The 19,990-nt window shown below is 36.7% G+C and overlaps 1 protein-coding gene across 3 annotated transcripts in view; it reads right to left on the bottom strand.

The window, feature by feature from the left end:
- Positions 1–19,990, bottom strand: part of KIAA2012 (KIAA2012 ortholog) — a 92,158-nt gene that overhangs the window by 26,652 nt on the left and 45,516 nt on the right. For all 3 annotated transcript variants that reach the window (XR_005558040.1, XM_039354599.1, XM_039354609.1), the window contains 4 exons: positions 18,064–18,158; positions 10,892–10,957; positions 7,757–7,832; positions 7,503–7,664 (listed from right to left, as the gene is read on the bottom strand). Coding sequence is in view for 2 of the 3 variants with exons in the window: in XM_039354599.1 (XP_039210533.1) it covers positions 7,503–7,664; positions 7,757–7,832; positions 10,892–10,957; positions 18,064–18,158 (399 nt within the window). In the remaining variant the exon portion in view is untranslated. The remainder of the gene's footprint in view (positions 1–7,502; positions 7,665–7,756; positions 7,833–10,891; positions 10,958–18,063; positions 18,159–19,990) is intronic.

Below are 19,990 nucleotides of genomic sequence, written 5' to 3'. Positions count from 1 at the left end.
GTGAGCAATGGGTAGCTGGTGTTGTTAAGCAGTTTAGCTAACAAATGTTGGAAAATCACAGATCAAGAGAATGAAATTCTTCTGCTAATGCATTGCACCAATTCTTTAGCACTGCCAGCAGCAGCAGAAAACTGTCTTTGGTAAGCTATTATCTGATACGTACAAACAGGTCTTAGCTCAAGTCCCCTAGAAATCTAATTTAAAATTGGTTTTCCTTTTCTAAAAACTAACATCTGTCATTCCTTAACTGCACTTTTATGTTGGGACGTCTATTCTGAGTTGAAATTTCAGCTGTGTCTGGATGTGGATGGAAAAAACATACATAAAATATTGAATTCTGGTTTATATAAGAGAACTGTACAAATTAAGCATAAGAAATCTAATCTGTTCTAGTTCCAGGTACCTGTAATATGGTTTCACCAATAAATCTATCCCATTTTTATAAGATAGTATTTCTTATTGATCCTTTTTGGAGCAGAATATTAAAAAACACTTCTAAATGTTCAAAAACTGCAGAAGTAATAAATAACTAAATTCTAATCTGCGTATAAATTCAGGATAGGCATATGAAATTAAATCTTATCAGTCTTTATACAATATCTGATTGACAGGCATGATACATCTGTTGTGAAAGGTGCATGTACTTCTGATTGCTATTCTGCTCTAAGATAAATGGAGCAATTGTGATTAGGAAGCAGCTAGTACTTAGTTTTGCATATTATGTTAAAATATGGCTTGTTTAATCCAGGTAGCTAGGATTGTAAAATCATAAACTATAATTTTCAAACTACAATGGCTAGGGTCACACAAGAAGTTAAAGTCAAAAACCAATCAATCTCATGTTGTTTTAATGCAATATATGAACTATGTCAGTACACTATTATTGGTGTATATGTAGAGAAAAATGATATAAACAGGCAAATCCCCACATTCAAAGTGCTGTACAGTAAGACCTTATCTGCACTCAAACATTTGCCTGTTCTTAAACAAAATTGGCTTTTTAGTCAATATACCCTGTGTTTTAGACCAGTTCATATAAAATGTGTTGCTGGTTTGCAGAGGTGTTTATATCAGCTAAATCCATAGCGTCAAGTGTTCATTGCTACTAACAAAATCACCTCCCTAGAACCTAAATGAGGGTGTTAAAAGTTATTGTTCACAAGATGAGGAGGACTGAAAAAAACATAATTTGATTTCACTGAGAAAGAACAGGAATATTCATTATTAATATCAATAAATGTCAATCTTTTAGTCACTATCTAATTCTTTCAACCCACCAACAACATCTGGAGTAAAATAGGGGGAAATGAAGAGGTTCCAAGAAACCAGAGAGCAGTGCTTAGAACAGTGGTTGTCAACCGGTGGGTCACGACCCCATTTGGGGTCGAACAACCATTTCACAGGGGTTGCCAAACAACGCAGTCCACCATTTTTTCCCCCTTTTCCTTAGCTGTGCTACTCCCTTTTATTCTATTGGCTTTTGAAAGCCAATAGAATAGACTCTCTTGAATAGAGTCTAATTCTATTGGCTTTCAAAAGCCAATAGGAATTGTCCAGGCTGTCTCTGCCCTGCTGAGCCCGCCAAAAGTCCCATTCTGCAAACAGTGCTGCACCAGTTGAGTAGTCCTCGACTTACGACCGGTTGAGTAGTCCTCGACTTACGACCGGTTGGCGGTCGCGGCATTAAAAAGGTTGAGAACCACTGGCTTAGAACCAGCGATTCAGCCCAAGTTTCTGAAATGCTGACTCAATGTGTGAATCAAATCTAGAAGCCCTTCAGTCATAATTTTTATCACAGTTTTTGGAATTGTAAATCTGTGAACATTTTAATTGCAGTGTCATGCATACCTTCCAGAAACAGATGACCTTACCTGCACACTACTTTGAATTCCTGGCAGAGAGGTAGTTATGGATAGATAAATATTAGCTCTGCCTAATTAAAATGTTCATAAGCAATTGAGAAAGCTTATTGCTTTCACTCTTCGGAAGATGAGAAATAAGCAAAGGTTCCAGACCCAACCATTTTGATCTTGTTGACATGGAGATAGTTTTGAGTTGCTACATATTCTACATTGTTCTATCACAGCTTCAACTAGCTGGCTTTCTAATAACTGTACCCGCCTAGAATCACACTCCTCAGAATTCATCAAAATTTATATTCTGACTAATCTTTCTTTGCAGAAGCTGCTTAAACTTACTGCAAGTAAATTGGGATTAGAGTTACGGTAATTCCTAAGGGGATATGCTCAGGCTGTTATTTCAATTTATTCTTGTGCAACCCCCCCCCCCCAAAAAAAACCATTGTAGCTAATTAGGAAGGGTCCTGAGATATTTTGTGTTGAATTCCAGCCTGAACACAAGTAGTACAAGCAATGGCATTTTCTTTGGCTAGTCTAGGGAAATACAAATCCATTTAACATATGATGGCAGTTGAATATATTGAGTGCATCATGTCTGTAACAATGTCTGTATGGTGAACGTACACATAGACAACACTGCTTATAGAAAACAATTGTTTACAGAGTATGAGTAATATGCAACTAAAAAGCATGAAACTATTTCTACATGTTATACAGGCATGGAAAATTCTTGTTCTGCCCATTAACCAATCAATATCTTCCGGTAGGACATAGAAGGCACACTGCCTCTATTACGGCTCCTGCCATCTGGAATAGTATCCCCAAAGCGATTTGAACAACTCAACAACCTTGCCAGTCTTTAACTGAGCATGGAAGACCTGGCTTTTTTTGCAAAATTCTAGGTCAACAAGGATGTGTGTCAATCTGAGAGAGTATTGCAGGGGGTAATTTGGCCTCAGTTTTTAATTCAGTTTTTAATTCTGGACGAGTCTCTGTGAATCAGGTGATCTTATACATTTAAATTCTAAATACTTAAGGAGATTTTATTACCAGCAGAGGATGAAGGAGTGGGAATCCCTTTAGAAATAAGTCATAGCAAATGCTTTGATTCTAGCCCATATTATTTTCTTCCTTGGGTTAAAAAAAAAAAAAAAAGGCTGAGTCTGGTTAATATTTGGATTTCAGATCTTGAGAGGATGAATCCCAGACCAGATTGGGAAATCAGAACAAGCAAAACCCAACCCCCAAAAGGCAACAGCCAATCACTTCTATAATGCCTTCCAATTAAATCTACTCGAAGGCAACTTTTACTTTCACCCAAGATTTGTCAGTTACAATGACAGTATGGAAAGAAATCCCATATTTTCAAAATTCTTGCCTAAAATATGAAATATGGATGGCAGGCAGAAAAAATAATCCAGGAAGCAAAACAACAATTGGCATGAAAAAGAAATTCCTTCTTTTCACATGTCTTTACCCAGCCTTGTTTTTCAACAGAATGACTCATCTTTATTATTAGCATACACATGCATACATAGCACATGCATATAGGCACACAAACCACATCAGTTTTCCCTCCTAAATAAAAATAGCTTAAAGTACTATTTAAACTATTTTAAAGTTTAAAAACATAAGGTTATTGATATCCCAAGTATCTCCTTATTGCCGAGATGAGAGCGAAAGCATGCTCAGTTAAAATCAAGTTCTGCTTGCATTGGAACTAGTTGATATTCTGGATGACATGCATCAAATAATATCAGTAGTATCAGCGCTATCTGCAGGCAGTTCTACAAGTCATAAGTATGATTAAGGCTTGTAATTAATCTAAGTGCCCAATTTGTGATAACCACAGCATAAGGAAGATTGTTACTTGGAATGTGTAGGAGTAAAAAGTACAAAGCATGACATAATAAAAGAAAGAAAATATTGGATTTCAATTTGAATATTTTCAAAATCCTTGCCTAAAGAATGTATGTCTGAAAGTCAAAGAGATTAATAGGTCTCAATAAAGGTGGACTGAACTTGTAGAAAGATAAATACAAAGAAATGAATGAATGTTTATTATGAATGAAATTGCTCAAATGTATATCAAAAAGTGTGACTAAATATCATTTGCATTGTGTGAAGGGTTATGAAAGTCACATTTCAGGTTGATGATAACTGCAAGTTACAACCCAGTGAATTATGATAATGGATGAGTATAGTAAAAAAAATCTGCAACATTTTAAATGAATGTGATCCAGGACAAAACATTTTTCCATTAGGAGGCATAAAGGAACTAGTGAGAGTGACTGAGTATATAGAAAATGTATTTGTACTTAGAATTCCAAAATAGGGAAATGGCAATAGTTTGGGGCAAATTTGCTTAGAAAAAGTTTATTTTTTCAAATTTGTGTTTTAAGAGTAAGTCCACTGATGAAAACATGGAAAAGAAATGTAACATGCTTGATTTAATTGTTATTTATTTAAATAGTTGAGGAATAATTGATTTATAATTAATTAGTGAAGGTTACAAGTGTAATGAAAGGTTCTAAATATGAACTAGATCCAGTGGTGGGATTCAAATATATGAACAACCGATTCTCTCTGTGGATGCCACTTCCAGAAGTCCATTCTGGGCCTGGGCAACAAAAAATTAGCTACTGGTTCTGCCGAAGTGGTACGAACCGGCTGAATCCCACCATTGGCTAGATCATTTTTTTCTAGTGGTGTCAAGAGTAGGTCTTTGGACAAAAAAGAACATTGGTAAAAAGGAAAGAAAATAGAAACTGCAGACAGAGAAAGTACCATTGTTTTATGAAAAATTATTAGGAGAGAGATTAATCTGCCAATTGAATGAGGGGAGATTGGATTCATATAAAAGAACAATTGCTGGAAAAATTGAGGATGACCGACTTCTATTATATAATATGTACACAAAGAAAAAGAGAATTGCAAAGAATGTAATCAAAAAAGTAAAGAACTGTTAAGAAATGAAAATTTTATTTTGAAAGGGGAGTGAAAAGGGATAAAAAAAATCCTCCAAAAAAGTGTGGAAATAAAAAAGACAAGTCATGGAAATGATCTGGGATGAAAGCGAAGTGAGGGCATGCTGGAAGGAATACTTTAGAGCAGGGGTGTCAAACTCGCAACGTCACATGATGTGTCATGATGTATCGTGACTTTTTTGCCACTGCCAACAATGGGGTGGGCATGGTTTCGCTATGATGCATCCGGCCCACAGGCCGGCAGTTTGACACCCCTGATTTAGAGATTTACATGGGAGTGATAATATGCCAAAGAGTGAAACTGAAGTTAATGCTATAAATGTTACTTTAAAAAAAAATGGAGTGAAGCCATATAAGCTCTGAGCACATTGAAAAATGATATGGTTGCAGTTTAACAGGAGACATGTTAAAATAAAGATGTGGTTTATTTATAGCAGTGGTTCTCAACCTTTTTAATGCCGCGACCCCAACCGGTCGTAAGTTGAGGACTACCCAACTGGTCGTAAGTCGAGGACTACCCAACCGGTCATAAGTCGAGGACTTTCCCTGCCCGGGAGCGCTGCACATGCATGGTGCCGCCCCCTGCGCCGGCCGAGGCGTAGCTGGCAAGCAGCAGAGACGGCGCAGGCCAACCACCGGCTGGGCCACCAGCTGGCCCAGCCCAAGGGAGGTAAGGCACCCGCCGGGCCCCACACACGCCAGCAACCCTCCCTGCGCCCGCCAGCCTCCCACCTCCCACCCCTGGCCCTCTTTTACTTACATTTTTAGTAGTTGCTCAGCAGGGAGGGGTGGAAAATTCCAGACAGCTCGCCTTCGCTGCAGACAACTTGCAGCACTGTTTGCAGAATGGGACTTTTGGCGGCCTCAGCAGGGCAGAGACAGCCTGGACAATTCCTATTGGCTTTTGAAAGCCAATAGAATTAGGCTCTATTCAAGAGAGTCTATTCTATTGACTTTCAAAAGCCAATAGAATAAAAGGGAGTAGCACAGCCATGGAAAAGGGGGAAAAAATGGCGGACTGCATTGTTTGGCGACCCCCCTGATATGGTCGTTCGACCCCAAATGGGGTCCCGACCCACAGGTTGAGAATCACTGATTTATGGGATGACTGTGGATTAATGTAATAGCTACGTGAGAACTGAAGCTGTGTATGATAATTAGAAGAATATGGTTATTATTTTCCTAAATAGAAAGATAGCAAGAATGAATGAAAAACTATACGGAAATTTGTTTGTTAAGTGTACCCAGGAATGCATTTGGTAGAATTTTGCCTGAAAGATAACAAGAGGTAACAAATGAATGTGATGAATGCTATATGACTTAATGTCAAGTAGTGTGCATGAGCACCTCAGATTTTTACTTTTTAGCAGATTATTAAGCAGTGTGGAATAATATTTACTGCGTGTTTATTGATTTAGATGACAGTGAATAAGCTTGAATTATCAAATAGTTTGTTCAAATTCGAAGTTAATGATTGGTTGCTGAAATGGAAAGAGTTGTATTTGATAAAAGTAAAGCCAGCGAGAATAAATAAAATGCTTAATGAATTATTCAATATTTCCATAATGAGCCAGGAGCAAATCAAAGATATGTGATATCTCTTTGGTTATTTGTTGTACTGAGGGATACTTGTAAATATATAAGAAATTCTTTGGGGAAACATTACAGCTACATTTGTCAGAGTACATTTTAATGTACATGTTGTTGATGCAGTTTTATCAGCTGTTAATTCAAGTTTTCGACTGACTATATGATATAACCAGAACTATTGATCTGAAATCATCATATGCTATAGGTGTGTTTGATGGGTAAATGGAATAAATGATTGCAAATTACACATGAGTGGGGAAAACTAGAATAAATAGATGAATTTATGTATATTGGTAGAATGTTTATTAAAGATGAGAAAACAGATGGAGAAATGTTAAGATATACAAATGCTAGTAAAAAGTTAGTAGGTAACATGTGGTCCATTGCATGGAATGAATGTTTGTCGCCCAAAAAGCACACTTCTGCCCACTTTGTTATAGGGAAGTGAGAATTGGTATTTCTGGAGAAACAAGTTGAATGCAGTGGGAATGGGTTACTTAAGAAATGTGCATGGTAAAACAGGGAGAGGTAGAATCGAGAATGTCTGGGTGCTGAGTAACTGTGGATCAAAAAGGTGACCAGATGTTGAGGAGACTCACTCATTAGAAATAGAAGACTGGGCAAGTTACGGTTGGATGGACCTGATGCGATGGATCCTCAAAAGAAAAAATGAGAAGTTTAAAAAAAACAAAGGCAATTTATGTGTGGTGTATAAATGTGGTTTGTAAGGATAGAATGTATGGAGAAGTTGGGAATCATCTGAGCATGGTAGGACATGGAAAGTGAGAGTTCCTTTGAGTTCTATTTGCATAATCAGAATGGATATTTGAAAATTGGGGATTTCTCTATAGGACTTGGGATGCCTATATAGGGCAAATGTGCCTAAGCATATTGTTTCTCAAGCTAGTTTTGTTGAGTAAAGCTGTAACAAAACAACTGATGTAATACAAATAGGCTTTTCCAATGAAAACCTGTCTAGTATTGTTGAATTCAAGGGAGTTATCACTATATATGGGTATACAGAGCTACAGTCTTAATGCATTAATGAACAGTATCTAGCCAATACCTTGCATAATGTCACTAGTATTCCTCTGCTTCATGCTGTGTGTTTGTGACAAGCTGGAGTAACCCTTTTCCTCCTCACTCTGCTGTGGGTAGCTCTTTCTGCAGAGACCAGTTTGACTTGGCTGATGTCTTTCTCCAAACTCAGCAGAAACACCCTCATTTCCTAGTGCACAAAACAAGATAGCAGCTTTAATTCCAGTTTCTGTTCCTAAAGCAAGAATAAATACTTTATGAGAGAAACTAAAGTAAATTTACCTGTGATGACTTCGTGATTTTCAAAGCCAGTCCCATTTCTTGGTACATTTTGAGTCAGTTGAGTTAGAGGAGGTTCCTTTTTAGAAAAATAAGAAACATTTTTTTTTTTGCAAATTTGAGTTATGTTATTCTCTTGATTCTTTAATAAGGTATGTGCTGGGAAAAACAGTATAGCCTACTGCCTATGTCCAGCACTTACAGCACATAAAATAATGACACTTTTAGAAAGATCCATCCTAAGTCTTTTCCTGCAAACTATATTTCTATTACCTCAGCACTTTAGGTAGATTTCTTTTTCATTCCTGCATTATAACAAGTCATTTTGATATGCTAGAGGTCCAATAAATACTTTACCTTATTTTTATGCTATCATGTCTTAATTTAATTTCATAGACAGATCGTATTCAGCTTATGACTGTAATGAGCCTGCCAATGATGGCTGTAAATCATGGCAGTTGTAAATGTGTCATCATGTGATGGACCCAATTTTATGACCTTTTTGTGGCGGTTGTAAAATGAATATCACACTTGTTCAGTGAATCCATTATTCACTATCGGACATTTTTGCCAAAAATCAGAGGGAACCATTGCTTTTTGGCAAAAATGTCATAGATCGCCTTGTACATGTGAGCCACTTGGCCACTGCTAGGCTTGTGGGCTGGAAGGCTGGCAATTTGAGACCTAAGTACCATGTAAAGAGTGAGCTTCCATTACTTGTTCCAGCTCCTGCCAACCAAGCAGTTCAAAAGCACACAAATGCAAGTAGATAAATAGGTACCACTTTGGTGGGAAAGTAACAATGTTCCGTGCACCTTCAGCATATAGTCAGGCTGGTCACATGACCACAGAAGCATTTTCAGACAACACTGGCTCTTTGGTTGTGAATCGGAGATGAGCACCACCCCCTAGAATCGGACACGACTGGCAGGGGAGACATTTATCTTTCAAAATGTTGGCCAGTTGAGTATCCAAAATGTGGTCACATCACTTTAAGAAAGAGGCGACCATTGGAATTTGGAAACTGGGTCACAAGTACCTTTTGGGGGGGCTCAGTCGTAAGTTTGAACAGCCGCTAAAGTCATAAGTAGAGGACTACTCATACTTTATTAGCATGCAAACCTTGCTCCCACTTTCCTTTTTCCAGTCAACTTTCACCTTTGCCTATTTTGATGAGGCTGAAATCCTATTAAACAAGTATTAATTCCGCCTTGATGTGCAACAGAGCACACCAGTGTGGTGGTTATTTTAATTTGGTACTTGCTGCAAGAACTATTCTGAGGAACAGGGCAAACAGAGCAATTTCTGGCTGGAAAAAAAGACATGGCTCTAGTTCTGATGCAGTTCAATGGCGAGAAAAGGAAGGTCCTGCATTTAAGTAGGAAAAACAAGATGTGTAGGTCTGGGATAGGCAGTGCCTGTCTCAACAGTGGTGCCCATGAGAGGGATCTAGGTGCTCTGGTGGGCCACTGCTTAAGTATGACTCAGCAGTGTGCTGTCCCTTCTGACTTTATGATTCTATGAGATGGGCCTGATTCAGTCCTCAGAGGCAGTCAGCTCCAGATGCTGAGTACAAGTTACTGGCTCCTCTTTTGGCTCCTGCCTTCTCATTATTTTTTCCCTCAGGTAATAAGCTGGAATGAAATGTGAAAAACAGGAAGTGCTGGATTGGGGAGGGAAAGCCATTATTGAAAAGTGATGAAAGAAGCATCTGGGTAGCAGCCATTAGGGAGGGAGCCCTGCCTCGACTCAATTTCTCCAGACCAGAAAGAAAGCTGAAGAACAAAGTTAACCTACAGCTGAGGAGAGATTTCCTGCACTGGGATCAATTCAGTTTCACAAGGTCCTTTTGCCAGATGGATTTTAGAGGCCTGGAAGAAATCTGCCTTCTTGCAGAAGAAGAAGGAAGAGCACAAAATACTATAAGCTTGTCTTACAGACTGTTCCAATCCCGGGCATGTCTTTCCTTTCAAGATTCGTAGTAACTGATGGAAAAAAACTGAACCCTGCCTGATGCCTCAGAGAGTTGTTACCACATGGAACAGCCCAGGGTTTCCCATCCTGATGCCTATAAATGTGTTAAATCGCAACACACTTTAAACAAACTGGTGAAGGATTATGGGAATTTAAATTACAAGTTTAGTGTACTTCTGCTCTGCAGCAATACCATCTCATACAAAGTACTCCTTAAATAAACTAATACAATTAAATGAAGTTACAAAACGAGGCAAGCAGTTAAGCACCTGGAAATACTGTACTGAAACTTTCCCTTGAGGACCACTAGTTGTGCGAAAGTGCCAGGCATCTGGAATATGGATTATAGTCTCCAAAACAGAATTATAGTTTATTGTATGCTTTGGCTGGAATCCTTTTCTATACTAAGCACATTCAAAGCCAGGCTGACACACCTCATCTTTGTTTTACGAATATACTTTGTTTTACAAATAAACTAATATTGCAAATAGCTCTACCCAGAAGGGCTATTTCTAACAGGCATACCAGACATAAGTTAAGACAGTGACAGGGAAAGTCCCAAATGTTAGGTCAATAGGAGGGGTCTTTAAATGTAATGTATCAAGGCCAAACCTATCATTTGGCAGATATAATATCTGTGTCAAAAGGCAAATTCTAGAGGACAAGAGGTTATCAGTTATCTTGCTCTTTTCTCTGGATTCCTTAGATGATCAGCTCTGTTGAAGGGCACCTAGTCTGTCCTAGTCCACCTGAACTGATCTACTGTACCAGGTAGAATGAAGGATGCTATCTAGATATTAGCCTGTTTACATGTAATAGGCGTGTGCCCAATTTTAATTTCATCTTGGCTTCCTTTTTGCACATCAGAATATGTATTCCCCAAACTTTGCCCCAAGTAAAGTGGTACTGTGAGAATAGAGCTCACCCAAGATCATCTTAAGGCTTCAGTTCTACTTGTCCAGTTATATAAATCAATATTTATGTTATTTAGGATCTATATTGAGGATTTAGAATTCTAGCTAGTAAAATAAGATTGAATGTATTATGCACATTTAGAATTGTGTCACAATAATAGATTCCTCTGATTTTATATCTGAAGAGTTTATCATTTCCATATTTAGTTTTCTTTAACTATGGTTGAAAATAACGTGTGCTTAAACATACCAGCTTTTCATATGCAGGTGGGGCATAGTGTCCATTCTTCAGTGTAACAGAAAGTTGGATGGTTTCCTAGAATGAAAATAACAATTGTAGACACACTTAATGCTCTTGAGGTATAAATGTCTCTCATTGTCTCCCTCTCATTGTGTCTGAAATGCTCCACTTCATACAATGCTTTTAAAAGAAATGGTTACTATAGAACAGGAGTGTCCAACCTTGGCAACTTTAAGACTTGTGGACTTCAACTCCCAGAATTCTCCAGTTGCCAGGATTGGACACTCCTACTCTAGAACTATGGTATTCAAACTATATTCCTCAGAACCCCATGAGAATCATCCAAGGGTTCAATATGGCATTTCTGCTTGCATAGTATGAAATGTATAATTTATTTTCTTCAGATAAAATATCTCATATGAAACACATTAATGCATTGATTTTCCACATTGAGAAGGGTTCCTTGGGTATCTAAAATTTGAAGTTTGCTGCTCTAGAGCTACTGTTCCTATGTATGGAAAGCTACTACAGTTGTCAAGAGAAAAAGTAGAAATTGTCTGTAAATCTGATGGATAAACCTGTGCTATGAATACATATAATAGTTACTCGTTACTATTGGATTGACTTAAACCAGTTCTGTAAGAAATGCATTCCATTTTACTTTCAGAAGATCAGTTTAAGTTTTCTCAGCAGGAAAGAAAAATATTTTATTTTAATAGTTGGCTTCCAAGATGAACGGCTATTCAGTGAACTTTTTTTTTTTTTAATTGAAAATTTTTATAAGTTTTTACAAAAAAACAGAAAAAAATACAACAATACAAAAACAGAAAACAACATATACAAAAAATTAAACATAACATCCCCTTCCCCATCCCCCCCCAAAAACACCCCCCCTTGCCCCCCCTGAGCTTCCCAGAGCAGAATATAGGCTTAATTAAAAAAGAATTAAAAAAATTATATATAAAAAAGAAAAAAGATTTAAGACTAAAATATATGTATATGTATATAAAAAATAAAAATTATGAAAAAGCAATATGATATTTTTTTATATCCAATTTAAATTGTATAAATTCTATCCATTTATCCCAAACAGCAAGAAATTTCTCTTGCGTTTGTTCCTTTAAGAAAGCCGAAATCTTTGCCATTTCCGCCAAATAAGACACCTTAAAAAACCATTCCTGCAGTGTAGGCAAGGATTCCTTCTTTCAATATTGTCCTATTAACAGCCTTGCGGCTGTAATCAAATTTAACATCAATATAACCTCCTTTGTATCACAATCAGTAACTATACCCAACAAAAATAACTGCGGAGTAAATTTTACCCTCCTTCTGAAAATTCTCTGAATATTCCACCATATCTTAATCCAAAATGCTTTTATCTCTCTGCACGACCACCAAATGTGGTAATAAGTGGCATCCAAGCAGCCACATCTCCAACATTTAGGCTGTAGGTCCGGGTACATGAAAGACATTTTTTGTGGGTCAAGGTGCCATCTATAAAACATTTTATAAAAATTCTCCCTTAAGTTCTGTGCCTGTGTAAATTTGACATTTCTTACCCAAATGGTTTCCCATGTATCCAATGGGACTGATTCACCAAAGTTTTGAGCCCATCTAATCATACAATCTTTAATTAATTCCGTTTCTGAATCCAATTCAACTAGCACCCCATAAATTCTCTTAATATGGGCTTGTCTTTGATCCTTCACTTGCTTAATAAGATTTTCATCTTCTCTAAAAAAGCCCACCTTACAATCCACCTTCCATCTATCTGCTAATTGCCTGTATTGAAACCAAGAATAAATAATGTTTTCTTGAGCTAACTCCTCCCGTAATTTTAATTGCCAATTTTGTCCATCCCATCTGAGTAGCTGTCTGTAAGACACCATGTCCATTTTAACACCTCTTTTTATTCCTTCTATCGCATGCCAGGGTATAGCCCATAATGGTACTTTAAAATCACTTTTATAATATTTTCTCCAAATCCTAAGTAAAGAAGTTCTTATAATATGAGATTTAAAAGCCCAATCCACTTTTTTATTAAATATTAAATAGGCATGCCACCCATAAAGTAAGTCCCATTCCTCTAGATGGAGTATCTCTAGATTTGTCAAATTTACCCAGTCACTAATTAGTGTTAAAACCACCGCATCATAATATAATTTCAAATTCGGTACCTTGAGTCCACCTCTCTCACGGAAGTCTTGCATAATTTTAAACTTAACCCTTGGCTTTTTCCCTGCCCAAATAAATTTGTTAACACCCTTCTGCCATTCACTTAGGTTAGTCTCATTTTTCAAAATCGGTAACATTTTAAACAAAAAAGGAACTTGGGTAGAATATTCATTTTTATCACTGCAATTCTTCCCATGAGAGATAATTGCAGCTTCTCCCAATTCTTCAAGTCTTTCTGTACACTAACCCACAACCTGTCATAATTATTTTTAAATAATTTTGCATTAGAAACAGATAGCATCACCCCCAAATATTTTACCTTATTAACAATTTCAAAACCCGTCAAGTTAGCCAGAGTCTGCTTCTCCTGAATAGTCATATTTTTAGGTAGGATTTTAGTCTTGTTAACATTAATCCTAAAACCCGAAACCAAACCATATTGATGAGTTAACTGTAATAACTTTACTGCAGAACTAATAGATTGCGACAAAGTAACCACCAAGTCGTCTGCAAAGGCTCTTAACTTATATTCTTTTTTATTAACTTCTATTCCTTTAATTTCCTGCGAATCTCGAATTTTGATCAACAATATTTCCAATGTTAAGACAAACAACAACGGTGATAGTGGACATCCTTGCCTAGTACCTTTTTCTATTGTAAATACCTCTGACAAACCTCCATTAACAATAAGTTGTGCCGTTTGTTTTTGATATATTTATTCAGTGAACTTTTGTACACTAGCAAATAAAATATGTGAACCTCTTTAAGGCCTTGTGCTAACACATATTTTGAAACATTAGCCAATGTTTGAGCATGCAGAGAACATCTTGGGATCACAGTTGTATTTTCACACAAGGATCTTATTTCTTTAAATGTATTTATTTAAAACATTTATAAAACCACTCATATTATTACCAACTCTGGGTGGCCCTCAAAGCATAATATCTTACACTATTAAAACACTCTTGTGCAAAGAAGAGGGCTTATGAAGGCCCTCTGGATCCATCCCCTAGATGGCCAATCAGGCTTTCATCCCAAACAAGTTCAGCCACACAATACGCATCCTTGAGTGAGAGATGCTCTTTGTCACCATATACCTAGAAACAGTTTTTGTCAGCCTTTCCTCTGCGGGAGATAAAGAAAAGCTTTGGTCATTTTAAATGAAGAGAAAACTAGAAGAGGAAACAAACAAAGAAGCTGTTAACCAAGGCTAGAAAAAGCAAGGATTAGGATCATTCTATTTAGGCTCTGGTTAATGTTGGGATTTTATTGAAATTAGTTCCTTTTTTTCACTTTTTTACCTTTAATTTTACTTACTTTTATTTATCTTTTTTATTTTATTTACTTTATTTGTTGTATTTACTTTTATTTATGATTTACTTTATTTACTTTCAATAAGATGGGAACTTATTGAAATTAGTTAATGTTTTTACCTTTTATTTGATATATTTTCATTTACTTTTTGAGTAAATAAGGCAGCACAGATTATAAGAGCACTATCTCTCACACACAATGGGATTTAGGGGAAAAGTGCCCTGTGGAAGATGGATGGTGGCAGCAGGAACTACCAAGCTGCTACTTGAAAGCAGAAGGCAAATGTCAGGCTCTTTAGTCTACACCGGAAGCACCATTCTCACAGGGCGTCTTTACCAAGATTTATTGAAAAAAAAGGGATGAGACATAGGAATCCTGGCAATTGAAAAACTTCCCATTTAAAATAAATACATCCAAAATACATTAGGGTGAAGACCTCTGAATTTTCTGTTTTAAGATCTTTCTGTGGACTGAGAACTTTTCACTGATAATGAAGGAGTTTGCAGTGGTTGTTTATATAACTACCTTTGGGAACTGACCACTGTACAAAAACTCATGTCCATATGTGGACTTCAACTCCCAGAATTCCCTGGACAAAATGCTGGCTGGGAAATTCTGGAGTTGAAGTCTATCCATCTGATTGAGAAACGCTAAATAAGAGTTTTATGTATTGGGGATTCAGGCATCACACGAAGGCACACTGTGAACAACAAGCTTCTTTATTGATCTTCTCCTTACAACCAGCAAACAGCAAAAGGCACGCAGGCCTTTTATAGCGTCCTGAACCGGACAGGAACAACCAATAAGAATCTGGCTATTTCGCGCCTTGCGCATGCACACAAGGCTGGCGCCAGCTAGCCTGGTCCCGGCAGCTTTTGGTTTGCCTGGGACCGTTTGCAACATTTCTGAGCCTGCTGAATACTTCAGCAGGCTCAGGACACAACAAAGAGTGTTTCTGGAAAAGGAAATTTGAGGTCTTCAGTCTTGTACTCTATATACTAAGCCAGGTTTTTACATCACCACAACTCTACAGGGATCATTCAATATAGATTTAGTATTGCACAAATTGCTTTTCCCCATATATTCTGTTTCTATGCTTTTTAAAAGTTGAATTTCTAACCTGCTGTGGACTTATTAATATGCAGATTTCTAAATATTATATGAAAAAAGAGAAAATTCAAAACAGGAATAAGGCAACATTAGCTATGGAGCAGCTGTTCTATATGTTTAAGTACATGCTTTTTTTTTTCTCCTTTACATTCTTACCCCAAACCTAAATGGATTATTTCCAAGGATAAGCCTTCTGAAATAACAATTCAGGAAAAACAACCATAGATGTTTGCTTGGGATTTTTGTTTGTGTTTTGTATTGTTACACATTTACATACTTTTAGTGAAAGTCTTTAGAGTTTCTTCCTGATTCTAATACTATAAAATTCATAGTGGAACTGATAATTCCATCTCCCCCATTCCCCCCCTCCACTTACACCAGTGAGATTTGCTATAGGATTTAATGCTGCTTAACTTTAATTACTTACATATGGCAATTCTGATTTTTTTTTAAAATACACTACTTTAATAATATAATTTAATAATAAAACAATAATATATGACCAGATTCAGCAGAGGAGAAAATTCCCAAATCCTTGGAATCTGTATAAAAGAGAGTTATGACTAATGCAATTAGGAAGGTAGGAAATTATACTAGAAATTCCTATATTCCTAACTGCATTATCCCAGAAATTCTTCTACAGTACAGAAATTCAAGAGGAGAAATTCCTTTTTCTGTACACTTCTTTAAAGTATAGCAACCTTGATTTCGTCGTATGTCATAAGATCAAAGAAAACAGAATTTAAATGATAATTATATACAATCAATATTCTTACTCTTATTCTTTAAAGACATTATATAAGAGGTTTTTTTTTAAGTTCTGCAATGCTTAAAACTGTAAGACATTTTAGAATAAAGACAGAAATAATATTAAATAATATCAAGGCTGTAGTTAATGCATGCTTATCTAAAAATAAGTCTCAATGAACGTAGCAGATCTTACTACAATACTTCAGAGTACTGTAAATGTTAGTAGGACTTGCTAAACAAAGTTGTTCAAGTTAAGAGTCTATTCAAGAAAGCCCAGCTTTATCCCACTTCAAAATATGGTGGACATATATCTATCCTAATGAAAAAAAATATAGACTTAGGTATTAAGTCTTTTAAATGCCCCTCTTGGCTTGACAGGCATATTTGACTTTAATAAGACCACATGTCTTCTAATTGCATAAGTCTTAATTTGTCCTTTTTTCAGAGTAAACATTTACAATACAGCATTAAATCTGATCAAGGGTAAAGTATACTGATTATATCATATGCACAAGCCACTGTCCACTGCTTTATCAATATATCTGCAGATCCAGTTTTTAGAACTCTTTTCTTGGTAAGGAAAAAATGTACAATGTGTCTACTCTGTGCTGTGAAAATACTTAATCATTTCTACTCTGTGTAATGAAGACTGGACCCACTTTTCTAAAAAGTGTTGCTCTCGTCTTCGTTCTGGGATTAGTTTTCCCTCCATAGCAAATGATGTTATCAAATTTTCAATAGTCAAAAACAGTACAATGAAGAGAACATGGCTACATTGCTACTGAATATAGCATGTTGTAAGAACGTCTCTGCATGTTTTGGGTAAGAGGAGTTAGCAAAACTGCTCTCTTGCACAGGGAGATAAAAAAGACTGCTCACAGGGAACCTCTAGCAAAACAAAAGAAATATATCAAAGCAAATAGAGAAGCACTACATCCTTTTCTCTGTAGAAAATATGGATTTGCTTCTCTCTTGGTGTTGTTGACTGCTGGTGACTATTTGGAAAAATTCCTGAAGTTTTCTTGGCAAAATTTTGGAAGTGGTTTCCCATTGCCTCCTTTTCAAGGCTGAGACTGGCCCAAGGTCACCCAGCTGGTTTTGTGCCTAAGATGGGTCTAGGACTCAATCTACTGGTTTCTAGCTTAGAGCCTTAACCACCACCCCAAGCTAACTCTCCTTGGCATATTACCAGGTCTGTTTTCTAGAAGTGGAGAAGCACACTTCACTTCAAAAGGCCTTCCTTCATTCCGCTACCCAAGTAAAATATCCCTTCAATGAATACTATTATCCTGTACAAGTACGGATAATCTTTGACTTAGGATCATAACTGATCCCAGAATGATGGTTATAAGTTATGCCGGTCTTTAACCAGGTTACAAAATGTTCGCACCCAATTTCACGAACTTTTTTGCAGCAGTCTTAAAGTGAACATGGCAGTCATAAAGTGAATGCTACAGTCATTAAGCAAAGACCAAGGCTGTTTAGTGAATCCATTGTTCACAATGGATACTCTTTACCAGAAACCACAAGTAAATGCTGGTTTCTGGCAGCAAAAAAAAGAAAGAAAAAAATCTAAGTCATGGTTATGTGATTGCAGGATGCTGCGAACAACCGTGAATGCAGACCAGTTGCCGAGTGTCCAAAATGTGAATACGTGACTGCTGGGTGGGGGTGGCAGCCATTGAAACTTTGAATCCAGGTTGTAAGTAGCCCTGGGGAGATCTGTCATAACTTTGAATAGTCGCTAAGCGATCGATCATAAATCAAGGATTACAAGTAATCATTTCTACCACCTATATATATCACAGATCAAACACTGTAATTGGTGGTACCCTTTTATTTGATGCTTGATCTTCAGAGCAGACCTCTGGTGAACTTCTGGAAGCAGGTCTTCTTACTTCAATGGATAGTTTATCTTCTCCTAAAACTAAAACCATAAATAATTAAAATTGCTGAGTGCATTGCATCCATCAATGGCTGGACTCAAGAATTCTAACATTTCCTGCTTAATTAAGTCTGAGAAGTATACCCCTTAATTATTACATCCTTTAATTAATAACTCAAACTGTAAGATTTCCAATTCCAAAAACTAAATCATCAAATAAGTAAAATCTTTAATGTGTTAGGCAACAACATTTGATCATAGTTAATATTTATGAATTAGGAAGTAATCACTGAGTTCCTTAATTAAGCAATATTTGCTTTGACAAATTAATCAAATTTACACATTTTGTTTTACTCTTTGAATAAAATTTGTTTAATTTCTGCACAAATTTGTATTAAATAGCCTAACAGAAACCTCTGGAGATGACTGATGTGGAGACTTTTTAAATATTGCTGAGTGGTAGGAAGCATTTGATTCTTAGTACAGTATTATGGAATATTCAATAGTTCTAAAGTACCATGCTTACTGTTAAAAAGGGGACAAATGGATATGTAATGCAGACAAGGAAGGACCATCAACTGAAGAGGGAAAAACAACAACAACAACAACAACAAAGAGTTATAGACATAAAACAGCACTTGGCGTTGAGTAGTGAGCACTAGAACTTTTTTTTTTACTTTCATGTTCATTTGGGAAATACCTAATCCATGCTTTAAAACCTCCTTTTGCAGAAAAGTGGTGGCTAGCTTCTTTATACACACATGCATACTGATAATAAGATTGTACTGCACACACAACCTCTATAGAAACCAAGCAATAAGGCTATGGCACTTCTGCAGGATACACTATAAAATAAGCATGTTAGCTAGAAAGTAACTGAATTTCCCACTTGTAAAATGCTTGTGTTTGGAGTATAGAAAACACAGATTTTTGCATTAGTGGTAGAGAAGATATATTTGGATCATTCTTAAGAATTGAATAATAATTGATTAATGTGCAAAAAAACCTCCCTTCCATTGCTCTTTAGATGGAGGGGATGTAAAAGGCCAAGAACATGTGTCTTGAGAAGCTATCCTTCGGAAGTGGAGTGATCCAAAAAATGAGACTGGAAAATTGTTCCACATGGAAGGGAGCATGATATTCAGTACTAGAACAGCTTTCACCTTTATTATTATTCCAATTCCCCTAATTGTGTTTTGCATGTAATGTTGGCCACTTTTCTTCTTCATAACTTAAGGCCTGCACAATTACAATATAATAGCACCTAATTACATATGAAGTGCTCCACAGTGCTATTTGTTTGAAGTTCAGCTGTCAAAGGTGGACAGGTCCCTGCAGTTTTCTTGGCAAGATTACAGGAGTGGTTTGCCACTGCCTCCTTCCTAGAGCTAAGAGAGTGTGACTGGCCCAAAGTCACCCAACTGGTTTTGTGCCTAGGGCAGGACTAGAACTCACAGTCTCCAGTTTGTAGCCTAATGCCTCAACCATTATACCAAACTGGCTCCCGTTCCAATTTTAGGAATCCAAATTGTTCCCAAGTCCATGTGGAATCACACTGTTGCCACCCATAACCATGGATTTCACTATTCTTCCAAATGTTTGCCAATCTCAGTAATTTGAAAATGTTTTCTAATTCCTTGTCTTCTACCTTGCCGTCTCTTGGAATGGCTTTATCAATAAATCAACAATGGTTATTTTCAATTTCAATAATATTTGGGATATTGTTCCAAGTGTCAATAATATAAATGTTAAAATCCTATTTGTGGTTTTTATTTGTGGATCTGTACTTTCTACATAAGGGCCAGTGTAATGTCTTCCCAATTCCATCATGCCTTTTTTTTGTCATTAGTCTGTCCAGTTCTGCCATGCCCAAT

Source organism: Crotalus tigris, unplaced genomic scaffold, assembly GCF_016545835.1.
Source record: "Crotalus tigris isolate CLP2741 ecotype Arizona unplaced genomic scaffold, ASM1654583v1 scf7180000017568.13789103, whole genome shotgun sequence".
NCBI lineage: Eukaryota > Metazoa > Chordata > Lepidosauria > Squamata > Viperidae > Crotalus > Crotalus tigris.
Note: the sequence above shows the minus strand (reverse complement) of the source record. Positions and strands in the feature narration are given on the sequence as shown.